Raw genomic sequence first — 12,563 nt, 5'->3', positions numbered from 1 at the left:
AACACGAGCAATGGACATTAGACCGGTGGAAATCTGTCCTTTGGTCTGACGGGTCCAAATTTGAGATTTTGTGAGATGCAGTGTAGGTGAATGGATGATCTCCACATGTGTGGTTCCCACCGTGAAGCATGGAGGTGGTGGTGTGATGGTGCTTTGCTGGTGACACTGTCAGTGATTTGTTTAGAATTCAAGGCACACTTAACCAGCATGGCTACCACAGCATTTTGCAGCATTATGTCATACCATCTGGTTTATGCTTAGTGGCACAATCATTCGTTTTTCAACAGGACAATGACCCAACACACACCTCAAGGCTGTGTAAGGGCTATTTGACCAAGGAGAGTGATGGAGTGCTGCATCAGATGACTTGTCCTCCACAATCACCTGACCTCAACCCAATTGAGATGGTTTGGGATGAGTTGGACCGCAGAGTGAAGGAAAAGCAGCCATTATCTAAAATATATTTTAATTTGTTTAACACTTTTTTGGTCACTACATGACTCCATGTGTTATTTCATAGTTTTGATGTCTTCACTATTATTCTACAAACATAGAAAATAGTCAAAATAAAGTAAAACTCTTGAATGAGTAGGTGTCAAAACTTTTGACTGGTACTGTTTGTAAATGACATATACAGAAATATAATTTTCAATAAATTAGCAAAAATGTATAAAAATATTTTTTCACTTTGTCATAATGGGGCATTGTGTATAATATGGATCCCCATTAGCCTCTTCCTGGGGTAAAGAAAAATTAAGTCAGTTGTACACTTTTAAAAACATTACAATACATTCATAGCAGATTTCACTACACACTAAGTGTGTGCCCTCAGGCCCCTAATCCACTACCACATATCTACACCACAAAATCCATGTGTTTAGTGCGCATGTTATCGTGTGTATGAGTGTGTCTATGTTTGTGATGCTTCACAGTCCCTGCTGTTCCATAAGGTGTATTTTTAAATGTAATTTACTGCATCAGTTACTTGATGTGGAATATAGTTCCATGTAGTCACAAAAATTATATATTTAATCCATTTTGAATTCAGGCTGTAACGACAAAATGTGGAGTAAGTCAAGGAGTGTGAATACTTTCTGAAAGTACTGTATAGTCTAGGTTCTTTTTAATCAACCTGTGAACAGTCAGATCGAGAACCCGAGGATAAAGCTGATATTAAATTGTTTCTTAACCAGCAAGATATGGCCCTCCCTTCTTGGAGGCAGACTTGCATTGAAGTTAACACTTAAGAACTGACTAAATTGGTGTCAGCACACCATCTAAGGCCAGGGACCTAAAATCTCTGCGACCAGTACTAGTCCACAGAGGTTTAAGCCACTGCTATACAGTACTGTAACTTATGCTTTCCGTTGCTAATTCTGGTTTCTGTGCTGCCCGCCCCCCTTTGAGCTGCAATGAGGCATTACCCTGAAGGCAGCATACGTTCTCCCTGCTATGGCCTTCTAAATGTCCAGGCCTCCTCCAATGCTGCTCAGGCAGGACTCATTAAGGAACCATTTAATAGGCTAATTGGCAGAGTTCAGTGCACAGGGACCAGTGAGGATCCAAGGACACAACACAGGCGCATCCGGACCCCTGGCTCGCCATGTCACCTGGATCCAAAATGAAGGACGGAGGTCTTGTCGTGTCACTGGCAGCACCTCAATAGAAAACAGCGTCCTGTGTCCTCTGACATTGATCGTTTTGACAGGGGGGGGACATTTTTAGATACAGCTGTACACAGGGGTGAGTGGGTGGTGTTTCCTGATGAGGCAGAGTAGTTTAGTCATAGGGAAACAAGTCGTCAACTCAGATCACTCATGGCCTGATGCAGACGATTTATTTTATTTATTGTTTTTCCATCATCATGTCCCAGGATTATTCGTCCTCTCTCCGAGTACACCTCAACACGCTGTAGGCCTGTTGTAATGTCTTATTTGAAGTGACGTGCTGCAGAAAAAGCAGAGAGCATGAATAAAAAGAGAGGAGCGAATGAGTAAAAGGATGAATCAGTGGATTGGTGGTTGGGGTGGGAGGGTTAGGTTCCGTCACATGTGATGGATGCACAGGGAGGTGATAGGTGGGGGCAGAAGAGCGAGGGGTGTGGGGCGATGGAGGATGACAGGCTGCTTTCTCCTCTCTTTTCTTAGATGCTGACCACCTCTTCACACTCTGACCTGGGGTGACTATTCATTTGGCACAAACAGATGAACAAGTTTTGAAATGGTAAACAAAAAAGACCGATCTTTTGCGACAGGTTTGGGTAGTGCTGTCCACAGTACTTCCTCCGTTTCAAAAGCTCTTCTGTCATTTGTGTGGGTTGGCGCCCCCCCCCCCCCTTGGGTTGTGCCGTGGCAGAGATCTTTGTGGGCTATACTCGGCCTTGTCTCAGGATGGTAAGTTGGTGGTTGAAGATATCCCTCTAGTGGTGTGGGGGCTGTGCTTTGGCAAAGTGGGTGGGGTTATATCCTTCCTGTTTGGCCCTGTCCGGGGGTATCCTCGGATGGGGCCAGTGTCTCCTGACCCCTCCTGTCTCAGCCTCCAGTATTTATGCTGCAGTAGTTTATGTGTCGGGGGGCTAGGGTCAGTTTGTTATATCTGGAGTACTTCTCCTGTCCTATTCGGTGTCCTGTGTGAATCTAAGTGTGCTCTCTCTAATTCTCTCTCTCGGAGGACCTGAGCTCTAGGACCATGCCTCAGGACTACCTGACATGATGACTCCTTGCTGTCCCCAGTCCACCTGGCCGTGCTGCTGCTCCAGTTTCAACTGTTCTGCCTTATTATTTGACCATGCTGGTCATTTATGAACATTTGAACATCTTGGCCATGTTCTGTTATAATCTCCACCCGGCACAGCCAGAAGAGGACTGGCCACCCCACATAGCCTGGTTCCTCTAGGTTTTGGCCTTTCTAGGGAGTTTTTCCTAGCCACCGTGCTTCTACACCTGCATTGCTTGCTGTTTGGGGTTTTAGGCTGGGTCTCTGTACAGCACTTTGAGATATCAGCTGATGTACGAAGGGCTATATAAATACATTTGATTTGATTTGTGTGCCACTTGACCCCGACGTGTGGGCGTATCTGATGGGACGAGATTTTAAGCATTTGCATTGTCATTCTTACCTTTATTTGACATTCTTGTTCTACTTTGGACATTGTCACTGTACCGTTCCTACTCTGTGTGAACATGAAATCAAATTCAACATCTCCACGGGTTCACAAGTTTTCAATTTGGTTTATTTTCAAAAAAATAAAATGACATTATTTCTTTCTGTTTCGAAACAGTGTAATTTGAAAAGTCTCCTGTCCTCTAAGGAAACAAACCTGCTGAGCAGTTAAACAGGCAACAGGTAGAAAAGGAGGAAACTAACCTGGTCATTACAATATGAAACACATAAAACGGATCAAAGCGTACTTAAAGGCAGAAAATAAAACTTAACCGGTAAAAACAACTCAAAGTTCTACAAAACAAGCTTTCCGATTATTTTCTATTTCGAAGAAGGAGCGATCAACTCTGCACACATTCCTTGTAGTGTTAGAGAAAACATGGGAGAAGTCTATGACACGACATCAATATCAAACCAAAAAAAGAGGACTGGCTGTAGGTAGCTAACAAGTAAGGATCATGTCTGACTGTAGGTAGCTAACAGGTAAGGATCATGTCTGACTGTAGGTAGCTAACAGGTAAGGATCATGTCTGACTGTAGGTAGCTAACAGGTAAGGATCATGTCTGACTGTAGGTAGCTAACAGGTAAGGATCATGTCTGACTGTAGGTAGCTAACAGATAAGGATCATGTCTGACTGTAGGTAGCTAACATTCTAACAGGTAAGGATCATGTCTGACTATAGGTAGCTAACAGGTAAGGATCATGTCTGACTGTAGGTAGCTAACAGGTAAGGATCATGTCTGACTGTAGGTAGCTAACAGGTAAGGATTGTCTGACTGTAGGTAGCTAACAGGTAAGGATCATGTCTGACTGTAGGTAGCTAACAGATAAGGATCATGTCTGACTGTAGGTAGCTAACAGGTAAGGATCATGTCTGACTGTAGGTAGCTAACATTCTAACAGGTAAGGATCATGTCTGACTATAGGTAGCTAACAGGTAAGGATCATGTCTGACTGTAGGTAGCTAACAGGTAAGGATCATGTCTGACTGTAGGTAGCTAACATTCTAACAGGTAAGGATCATGTCTGACTATAGGTAGCTAACAGGTAAGGATCATGTCTGACTGTAGGTAGCTAACAGGTAAGGATCATGTCTGACTGTAGGTAGCTAACATTCTAACAGGTAAGGATCGTGTCTGACTGTAGGTAGCTAACAGGTAAGGATCGTGTCTGACTGTAGGTAGCTAACAGGTAAGGATCATGTCTGACTGTAGGTAGCTAACATTCTAACAGGTAAGGATCGTGTCTGACTGTAGGTAGCTAACAGGTAAGGATCATGTCTGAAAGGTAGGTAGCTAACATTCTAACAGGTAAGGATCATGTCTGACTGTAGGTAGCTAACATTCTAACAGGTAAGGATCATGTCTGACTGTAGGTAGCTAACATTCTAACAGGTAAGGATCATGTCTGACTGTAAGTAGCTAACAGGTAAGGATCATGTCTGACTGTAGGTAGCTAACAGGTAAGGATCATGTCTGACTGTAGGTAGCTAACAGGTAAGGATCATGTCTGACTGTAGGTAGCTAACATTCTAACAGGTAAGGATCATGTCTGCACATAGCAGGATGATGTTGGTTTGACCAGCTGTGCATTGAGGAAGTGTGTGTGTGTTCAGGCCATTTTGTGAGGGTACCAGTTGAGGAGATGGAAACCAGTGCCGGTAGCCAGACGGGCAGCCGGGCCCAGGGCAAAGGGCGAGGTGACACGCAGCATGTCCCCCATTCCAAACAGAGGGAACACGGACATACCTAGACAACACAGGAAACACCTTATGATGTAGACATCTTCCATGGCAGCAGAGTCAGAATCCTAACTTAAGATAAAAACAGCATCTTTGCATTAGTCGCCAACAGACATCAATGCACAATTTTCGTATGCATGACTTTTCCGTTGCCCCCGCACATTGCCTCTGTACCGGTAACCCCTGTATATAGCCTCCACATTGCCTCTGTACCGGTACCCCCTGTATATAGCCTCCACATTGCCTCTATACCAGTACCCCCTGTATATAGCCTCCACATTGCCTCTGTACCAGTACCCCCTGTATATAGCCTCCACATTGCCTCTATACCAGTACCCCCTGTATATAGCCTCCACATTGCCTCTGTACCAGTACCCCCTGTATATAGCCTCCACATTGCCTCTGTACCGGTACCCCCTGTATATGGCCTCCACATTGCCTCTGTACCGGTACCCCCTGTATATAGCCTCCACATTGACTCTGTACCGGTACCCCCTGTATATAGCCTCCACATTGACTCTGTACCGGTACCCCCTGTATATAGCCTCCACATTGACTCTGTACCGGTACCCCCTGTATATAGCCTCCACATTGCCTCTGTACCGGTACCCCCTGTATATAGCCTCCACATTGCCTCTGTACCGGTACTCCCTGTATATAGCCTCCACATTGCCTCTGTACCGGTACCCCCTGTATATAGCCTCCACATTGCCTCTGTACCGGTACCCCCTGTATATAGCCTCCACATTGCCTCTGTACCGGTACCCCCTGTATATAGCCTCCACATTGCCTCTGCACCGGTACCCCCTGTATATAGCCTCCACATTGCCTCTGTACTGGTACCCCCTGTATATAGCCTCCACATTGCCTCTGTACCAGTACCCCCTGTATACAGCCTCCACATTGCCTCTGTACTGGTACCCCATGTATACAGCCCCGCTATTGTTATTTTACTGCTGCTCTTTAATTATTTGTTACTCTTATCTTTTTTTTGTTGTTGGTATTTTTATTAAAACTGTATTGTTGGTTAAGGGCTTGTTAGTAAGCATTTCACTGTAAGGTTGCTGTTGTATTTGGCGCATGTGACAAATACAATTTGATTTATATAGCTGCAACACTGCTGCTGAACAACATTAGATGATGTGTAAAGCTCAGTCTGCTTGTTGTATTTCCATGGCCTGTTCAGGTCTTTTGTTCACAGCTTAACCAAAACCACTGCACTGTAACAGTGTATCAATATCAAGGCTTATGCAATTAGGTAACACCATTTGGTCAAATAGCTATGGTAACATATAGGATCCGTGTCAGTTTCTCTGTGCAGGGCCATTCACTAGTGGGGAATTTCATTGTGTTTCTCTAGCATCATTAGTGCTCAGGCTAACCCCTGTGTGTGTATGTAAAATGTTTTCTGCATCGTGTGTGTGTGTGTCTAAAGGGTTGTTTACTGTGTGCGTGTGTAATGGTTTGTTTACTGTGTGCGTGTGTGTGTGTGTGTGTGTAATGGTTTGTTTATGTGTGTGTAATGGTTTGTTTACCGTGTGTGTATTTGTTAACCGTACCGTATGGGGCAGTCTGGGTCTGCGTCAATCCGGGGGTACGGAGGCTCAGGGTTTTCAGAGTGGAGGGCTGGGGGGGCACAGCAGGTATATGGGACCCCGCCCCTCCATTTGCAGAGCATGGCTCCTTCAGCTCACTGGCACTAGGTGAAGGGGGGGGGGGCTGAAACACATGGGGGGCAGAAAGGGTAGTAAGGAAGATCATGCGTTGACTGGGACTTCGGAAAGCACCAAATCATAGAAACACAACCGGCTAAAACAAATGCATATTTACATTCACACAGCATTCAGCATTAATATCATGTCATTTAGAAGAATGTGAAAACAAAACCCATCTCAAAGTAGAGCTGGGGGGAAAATACAGGCAGGAGCTGAGGGGAAATACAGGCAGGAGCTGGGGGGAAATACAGGCAGGAGCTGGGGGGAAAATACAGGCAGGAGCTGGGGGGAAATACAGGCAGGAGCTGGGGGGAAATACAGGCAGGAGCTGGGGGGAAAATACAGGCAGGAGCTGGGGGGAAAATACAGGCAGGAGCTGGGGGGAAATACAGGCAGGAGCTGGGGGGAAATACAGGCAGGAGCTGGGGGGAAATACAGGCAGGAGCTGGAGGGAAATACAGGCAGGAGCTGGGGGAAAATACAGGCAGGAGCTGGGGGGAAATACAGGCAGGAGCTGGGGGGAAATACAGGCAGGAGCTGGGGGGAAATACAGGCAGGAGCTGGGGGGAAATACAGGCAGGAGCTGGGGGGAAATACAGGCAGGAGCTGGGGGGAAAATACAGGCAGGAGCTGGGGGGGAAAATACAGGCAGGAGCTGGGGGGGAAAATACAGGCAGGAGCTGGGGGGGAAATACAGGCAGGAGCTGGGGGGGAAATACAGGCAGGAGCTGGGGGGAAATACAGGCAGGAGCTGGGGGGAAATACAGGCAGGAGCTGGGGGGAAATACAGGCAGGAGCTGGGGGGAAATACAGGCAGGAGCTGGGGGGAAATACAGGCAGGAGCTGGGGGGAATACAGGCAGGAGCTGGGGGGAATACAGGCAGGAGCTGGGGGGAATACAGGCAGGAGCTGGGGGGAATACAGGCAGGAGCTGGGGGGAATACAGGCAGGAGCTGGGGGAAATACAGGCAGGAGCTGGGAAAATACAGGCAGGAGCAGGGGGGAAATACAGGCAGGAGCTGGGGGGAAATACAGGCAGGAGCTGGGGGGAAATACAGGCAGGAGCTGGGGGGAAATACAGGCAGGAGCTGGGAAAATACAGGCAGGAGCTGGGGGGAAATACAGGAAGGAGCTGGGGGGAAATACAGGCAGGAGCTGGGGGGAAATACAGGCAGGAGCTGGGGGGAAATACAGGCAGGAGCTGGGGGGAAATACAGGCAGGAGCTGGGGGGAAATACAGGCAGGAGCTGGGGGGAAATGCAGGCAGGAGCTGGGGGGAAATGCAGGCAGGAGCTGGGGGGAAATACAGGCAGGAGCTGGGGGGAAATACAGGCAGGAGCTGGGGGGAAATACAGGCAGGAGCTGGGGGGAAATACAGGCAGGAGCTGGGGGGAAATACAGGCAGGAGCTGGGGGGAAAATACAGGCAGGAGCTGGGGGGAAATACAGGCAGGAGCTGGGGGAAATACAGGCAGGAGCTGGGGGGAAAATACAGGCAGGAGCTGGGGGGAAAATACAGGCAGGAGCTGGGGGAAAATACAGGCAGGAGCTGGGGGGAAATACAGGCAGGAGCTGGGGGGAAATACAGGCAGGAGCTGGGGGGAAAATACAGGCAGGAGCTGGGGGGAAAATACAGGCAGGAGCTGGGGGGGAAATACAGGCAGGAGCTGGGGGGAAATACAGGCAGGAGCTGGGGGGAAATACAGGCGGGAGCTGGGGGAAATACAGGCAGGAGCTGGGGGGAAAATACAGGCAGGAGCTGGGGGAAAATACAGGCAGGAGCTGGGGGGAAATACAGGCAGGAGCTGGGGGAAAATACAGGCAGGAGCTGGGGGGAAATACAGGCAGGAGCTGGGGGGAAATACAGGCAGGAGCTGGGGGGAAAATACAGGCAGGAGCTGGGGGGAAAATACAGGCAGGAGCTGGGGGGGAAATACAGGCAGGAGCTGGGGGGGAAATACAGGCAGGAGCTGGGGGGAAATACAGGCAGGAGCTGGGGGGAAAATACAGGCAGGAGCTGGGGGGGAAATACAGGCAGGAGCTGGGGGGAAATACAGGCAGGAGCTGGGGGGAAATACAGGCAGGAGCTGGGGGGAAATACAGGCAGGAGCTATACAGGCAGGAGCTGGGGGGAAATACAGGCAGGAGCTGGGGGGAAATACAGGCAGGAGCTGGGGGGAAATACAGGCAGGAGCTGGGGGGAAATACAGGCAGGAGCTGGGGGGAAAATACAGGCAGGAGCTGGGGGGAAATACAGGCAGGAGCTGGGGGAAATACAGGCAGGAGCTGGGGGGAAAATACAGGCAGGAGCTGGGGGGAAATACAGGCAGGAGCTGGGGGGAAATACAGGCAGGAGCTGGGGGGAAAAGCTGGGGGGAAATACAGGCAGGAGCTGGGGGGAAAATACAGGCAGGAGCTGGGGGGAAATACAGGCAGGAGCTGGGGGGAAAATACAGGCAGGAGCTGGGGGGAAATACAGGCAGGAGCTGGGGGGAAAATACAGGCAGGAGCTGGGGGGAAATACAGGCAGGAGCTGGGGGGAAATACAGGCAGGAGCTGGGGGGAAATACAGGCAGGAGCTGGGGGAAAAATACAGGCAGGAGCTGGGGGAAAATACAGGCAGGAGCTGGGGGGAAATACAGGCAGGAGCTGGGGGGAAATACAGGCAGGAGCTGGGGGGAAAATACAGGCAGGAGCTGGGGGGAAAATACAGGCAGGAGCTGGGAAAATACAGGCAGGAGCTGGGAAAATACAGGCAGGAGCTGGGGGGAAATACAGGAAGGAGCTGGGGGGAAATACAGGCAGGAGCTGGGGGGAAATACAGGCAGGAGCTGGGGGGAAATACAGGCAGGAGCTGGGGGAAAATACAGGCAGGAGCTGGGGGGAAATACAGGCAGGAGCTGGGGGGAAATACAGGCAGGAGCTGGGGGGAAAATACAGGCAGGAGCTGGGGGGAAATACAGGCAGGAGCTGGGGGAAATACAGGCAGGAGCTGGGGGGAAAATACAGGCAGGAGCTGGGGGAAAATACAGGCAGGAGCTGGGGGGAAAATACAGGCAGGAGCTGGGGGGAAAATACAGGCAGGAGCTGGGGGAAAATACAGGCAGGAGCTGGGGGGAAATACAGGCAGGAGCTGGGGGGAAAATACAGGCAGGAGCTGGGGGGGAAATACAGGCAGGAGCTGGGGGGGAAATACAGGCAGGAGCTGGGGGGGAAATACAGGCAGGAGCTGGGGGGGAAATACAGGCAGGAGCTGGGGGGGAAATACAGGCAGGAGCTGGGGGGAATACAGGCAGGAGCTGGGGGAATACAGGCAGGAGCTGGGGGAAATACAGGCAGGAGCTGGGGGAAATACAGGCAGGAGCTGGGAAAATACAGGCAGGAGCAGGGGGGAAATACAGGCAGGAGCTGGGGGGAAATACAGGCAGGAGCTGGGGGGAAATACAGGCAGGAGCTGGGGGGGAAATACAGGCAGGAGCTGGGGGGGAAATACAGGCAGGAGCTGGGGGGAAATACAGGCAGGAGCTGGGGGGAAAATACAGGCAGGAGCTGGGGGGAAATACAGGCAGGAGCTGGGGGAAATACAGGCAGGAGCTGGGGGGAAAATACAGGCAGGAGCTGGGGGGAAAATACAGGCAGGAGCTGGGGGGAAATACAGGCAGGAGCTGGGGGGAAATACAGGCAGGAGCTGGGGGGAAATACAGGCAGGAGCTGGGGGGAAATACAGGCAGGAGCTGGGGGGAAATACAGGCAGGAGCTGGGGGGAAAATACAGGCAGGAGCTGGGGGGGAAATACAGGCAGGAGCTGGGGGGAAATACAGGCAGGAGCTGGGGGGAAATACAGGCGGGAGCTGGGGGGAAATACAGGCAGGAGCTGGGGGGAAATACAGGCAGGAGCTGGGGGGAAATACAGGCAGGAGCTGGGGGGAAATACAGGCAGGAGCTGGGGGGAAATACAGGCAGGAGCTGGGGGGAAATACAGGCAGGAGCTGGGGGGAAATACAGGCAGGAGCTGGGGGGAAATACAGGCAGGAGCTGGGGGGAAAATACAGGCAGGAGCTGGGGGGAAAATACAGGCAGGAGCTGGGGGGGAAATACAGGCAGGAGCTGGGGGGAAATACAGGCAGGAGCTGGGGGGAAATACAGGCAGGAGCTGGGGGGAAAATACAGGCAGGAGCTGGGGGGAAATACAGGCAGGAGCTGGGGGAAATACAGGCAGGAGCTGGGGGGAAAATACAGGCAGGAGCTGGGGGGAAATACAGGCAGGAGCTGGGGGGAAATACAGGCAGGAGCTGGGGGGAAATACAGGCAGGAGCTGGGGGGAAATACAGGCAGGAGCTGGGGGGAAATACAGGCAGGAGCTGGGGGGAAATACAGGCAGGAGCTGGGGGGAAATACAGAAAGGAGCTGGGGGGAAATACAGAAAGGAGCTGGGGGGGAAATACAGGCAGGAGCTGGGGGGAAAATACAGGCAGGAGCTGGGGGGGAAATACAGGCAGGAGCTGGGGGGAAATACAGGCAGGAGCTGGGGGGAAATACAGGCAGGAGCTGGGGGGAAATACAGGCAGGAGCTGGGGGGAAAAGCTGGCGGGAAATACAGGCAGGAGCTGGGGGGAAAATACAGGCAGGAGCTGGGGGGAAAATACAGGCAGGAGCTGGGGGGGAAATACAGGCAGGAGCTGGGGGGGAAATACAGGCAGGAGCTGGGGGGGAAATACAGGCAGGAGCTGGGGGGAAATACAGGCAGGAGCTGGGGGGAAATACAGGCAGGAGCTGGGGGGAAATACAGGCAGGAGCTGGGGGGGAAATACAGGCAGGAGCTGGGGGGAAATACAGGCAGGAGCTGGGGGGAAAATACAGGCAGGAGCTGGGGGGAAATACAGGCAGGAGCTGGGAGGAAAATACAGGCAGGAGCTGGGGGGAAATACAGGCAGGAGCTGGGGGGAAATACAGGCAGGAGCTGGGGGGAAATACAGGCAGGAGCTGGGGGAAAAATACAGGCAGGAGCTGGGGGAAAAATACAGGCAGGAGCTGGGGGAAAATACAGGCAGGAGCTGGGGGGGAAATACAGGCAGGAGCTGGGGGGAAATACAGGCAGGAGCTGGGGGGAAAATACAGGCAGGAGCTGGGGGGAAAATACAGGCAGGAGCTGGGGGGAAAATACAGGCAGGAGCTGGGAAAATACAGGCAGGAGCTAGGGGGAAATACAGGAAGGAGCTGGGGGGGAAATACAGGCAGGAGCTGGGGGGAAAATACAGGCAGGAGCTGGGGGGGAAATACAGGCAGGAGCTGGGGGGAAATACAGGCAGGAGCTGGGGGGAAATACAGGCAGGAGCTGGGGGGAATACAGGCAGGAGCTGGGGGGAATACAGGCAGGAGCTGGGGGGAATACAGGCAGGAGCTGGGGGGAATACAGGCAGGAGCTGGGGGGAAAATACAGGCAGGAGCTGGGGGGGAAATACAGGCAGGAGCTGGGGGGAAGTACAGGCAGGAGCTGGGGGGAAATACAGGCAGGAGCTGGGGGGAAAATACAGGCGGGAGCTGGGGGGAAATACAGGCGGGAGCTGGGGGGAAATACAGGCGGGAGCTGGGGGGAAAATACAGGCAGGAGCTGGGGGGAAAATACAGGCAGGAGCTGGGGGGAAATACAGGCAGGAGCTGGGGGGAAATACAGGCAGGAGCTGGGGGGAAATACAGGCAGGAGCTGGGGGGAAATACAGGCAGGAGCTGGGGGGAAAAAATACAGGCAGGAGCTGGGGGGGAAATACAGGCAGGAGCTGGGGGGAAATACAGGCAGGAGCTGGGGGGAAATACAGGCAGGAGCTGGGGGGAAATACAGGCAGGAGCTGGGGGGAAATACAGGCAGGAGCTGGGGGGAAATACAGGCAGGAGCTGGGGGGAAATACAGGCAGGAGCTGGGGAGAAATACAGGCAGGAGCTGGGG

The 12,563-nt window shown here is 51.7% G+C and overlaps 1 protein-coding gene across 2 annotated transcripts in view; it reads right to left on the bottom strand.

Moving 5' to 3' along the window:
• Positions 1-3,210: 3,210 nt before the first annotated feature.
• Positions 3,211-12,563, bottom strand: part of tdrd5 (tudor domain containing 5) — a 52,718-nt gene continuing 43,365 nt past the window's right edge. For both annotated transcript variants that reach the window (XM_036947346.1, XM_036947319.1), the window contains exons 16-17: positions 6,465-6,624; positions 3,211-4,912 (exon numbers count right to left, since the gene is read on the bottom strand). In XM_036947346.1, coding sequence (XP_036803241.1) covers positions 4,776-4,912; positions 6,465-6,624 — 297 coding nt within the window. In that variant the 3' untranslated portion in view covers positions 3,211-4,775. The remainder of the gene's footprint in view (positions 4,913-6,464; positions 6,625-12,563) is intronic.

The sequence above is a fragment of the Oncorhynchus mykiss genome, chromosome 1 (genome assembly GCF_013265735.2).
Source record: "Oncorhynchus mykiss isolate Arlee chromosome 1, USDA_OmykA_1.1, whole genome shotgun sequence".
NCBI lineage: Eukaryota > Metazoa > Chordata > Actinopteri > Salmoniformes > Salmonidae > Oncorhynchus > Oncorhynchus mykiss.
This window is presented reverse-complemented; position numbering and strand designations above follow the sequence as displayed.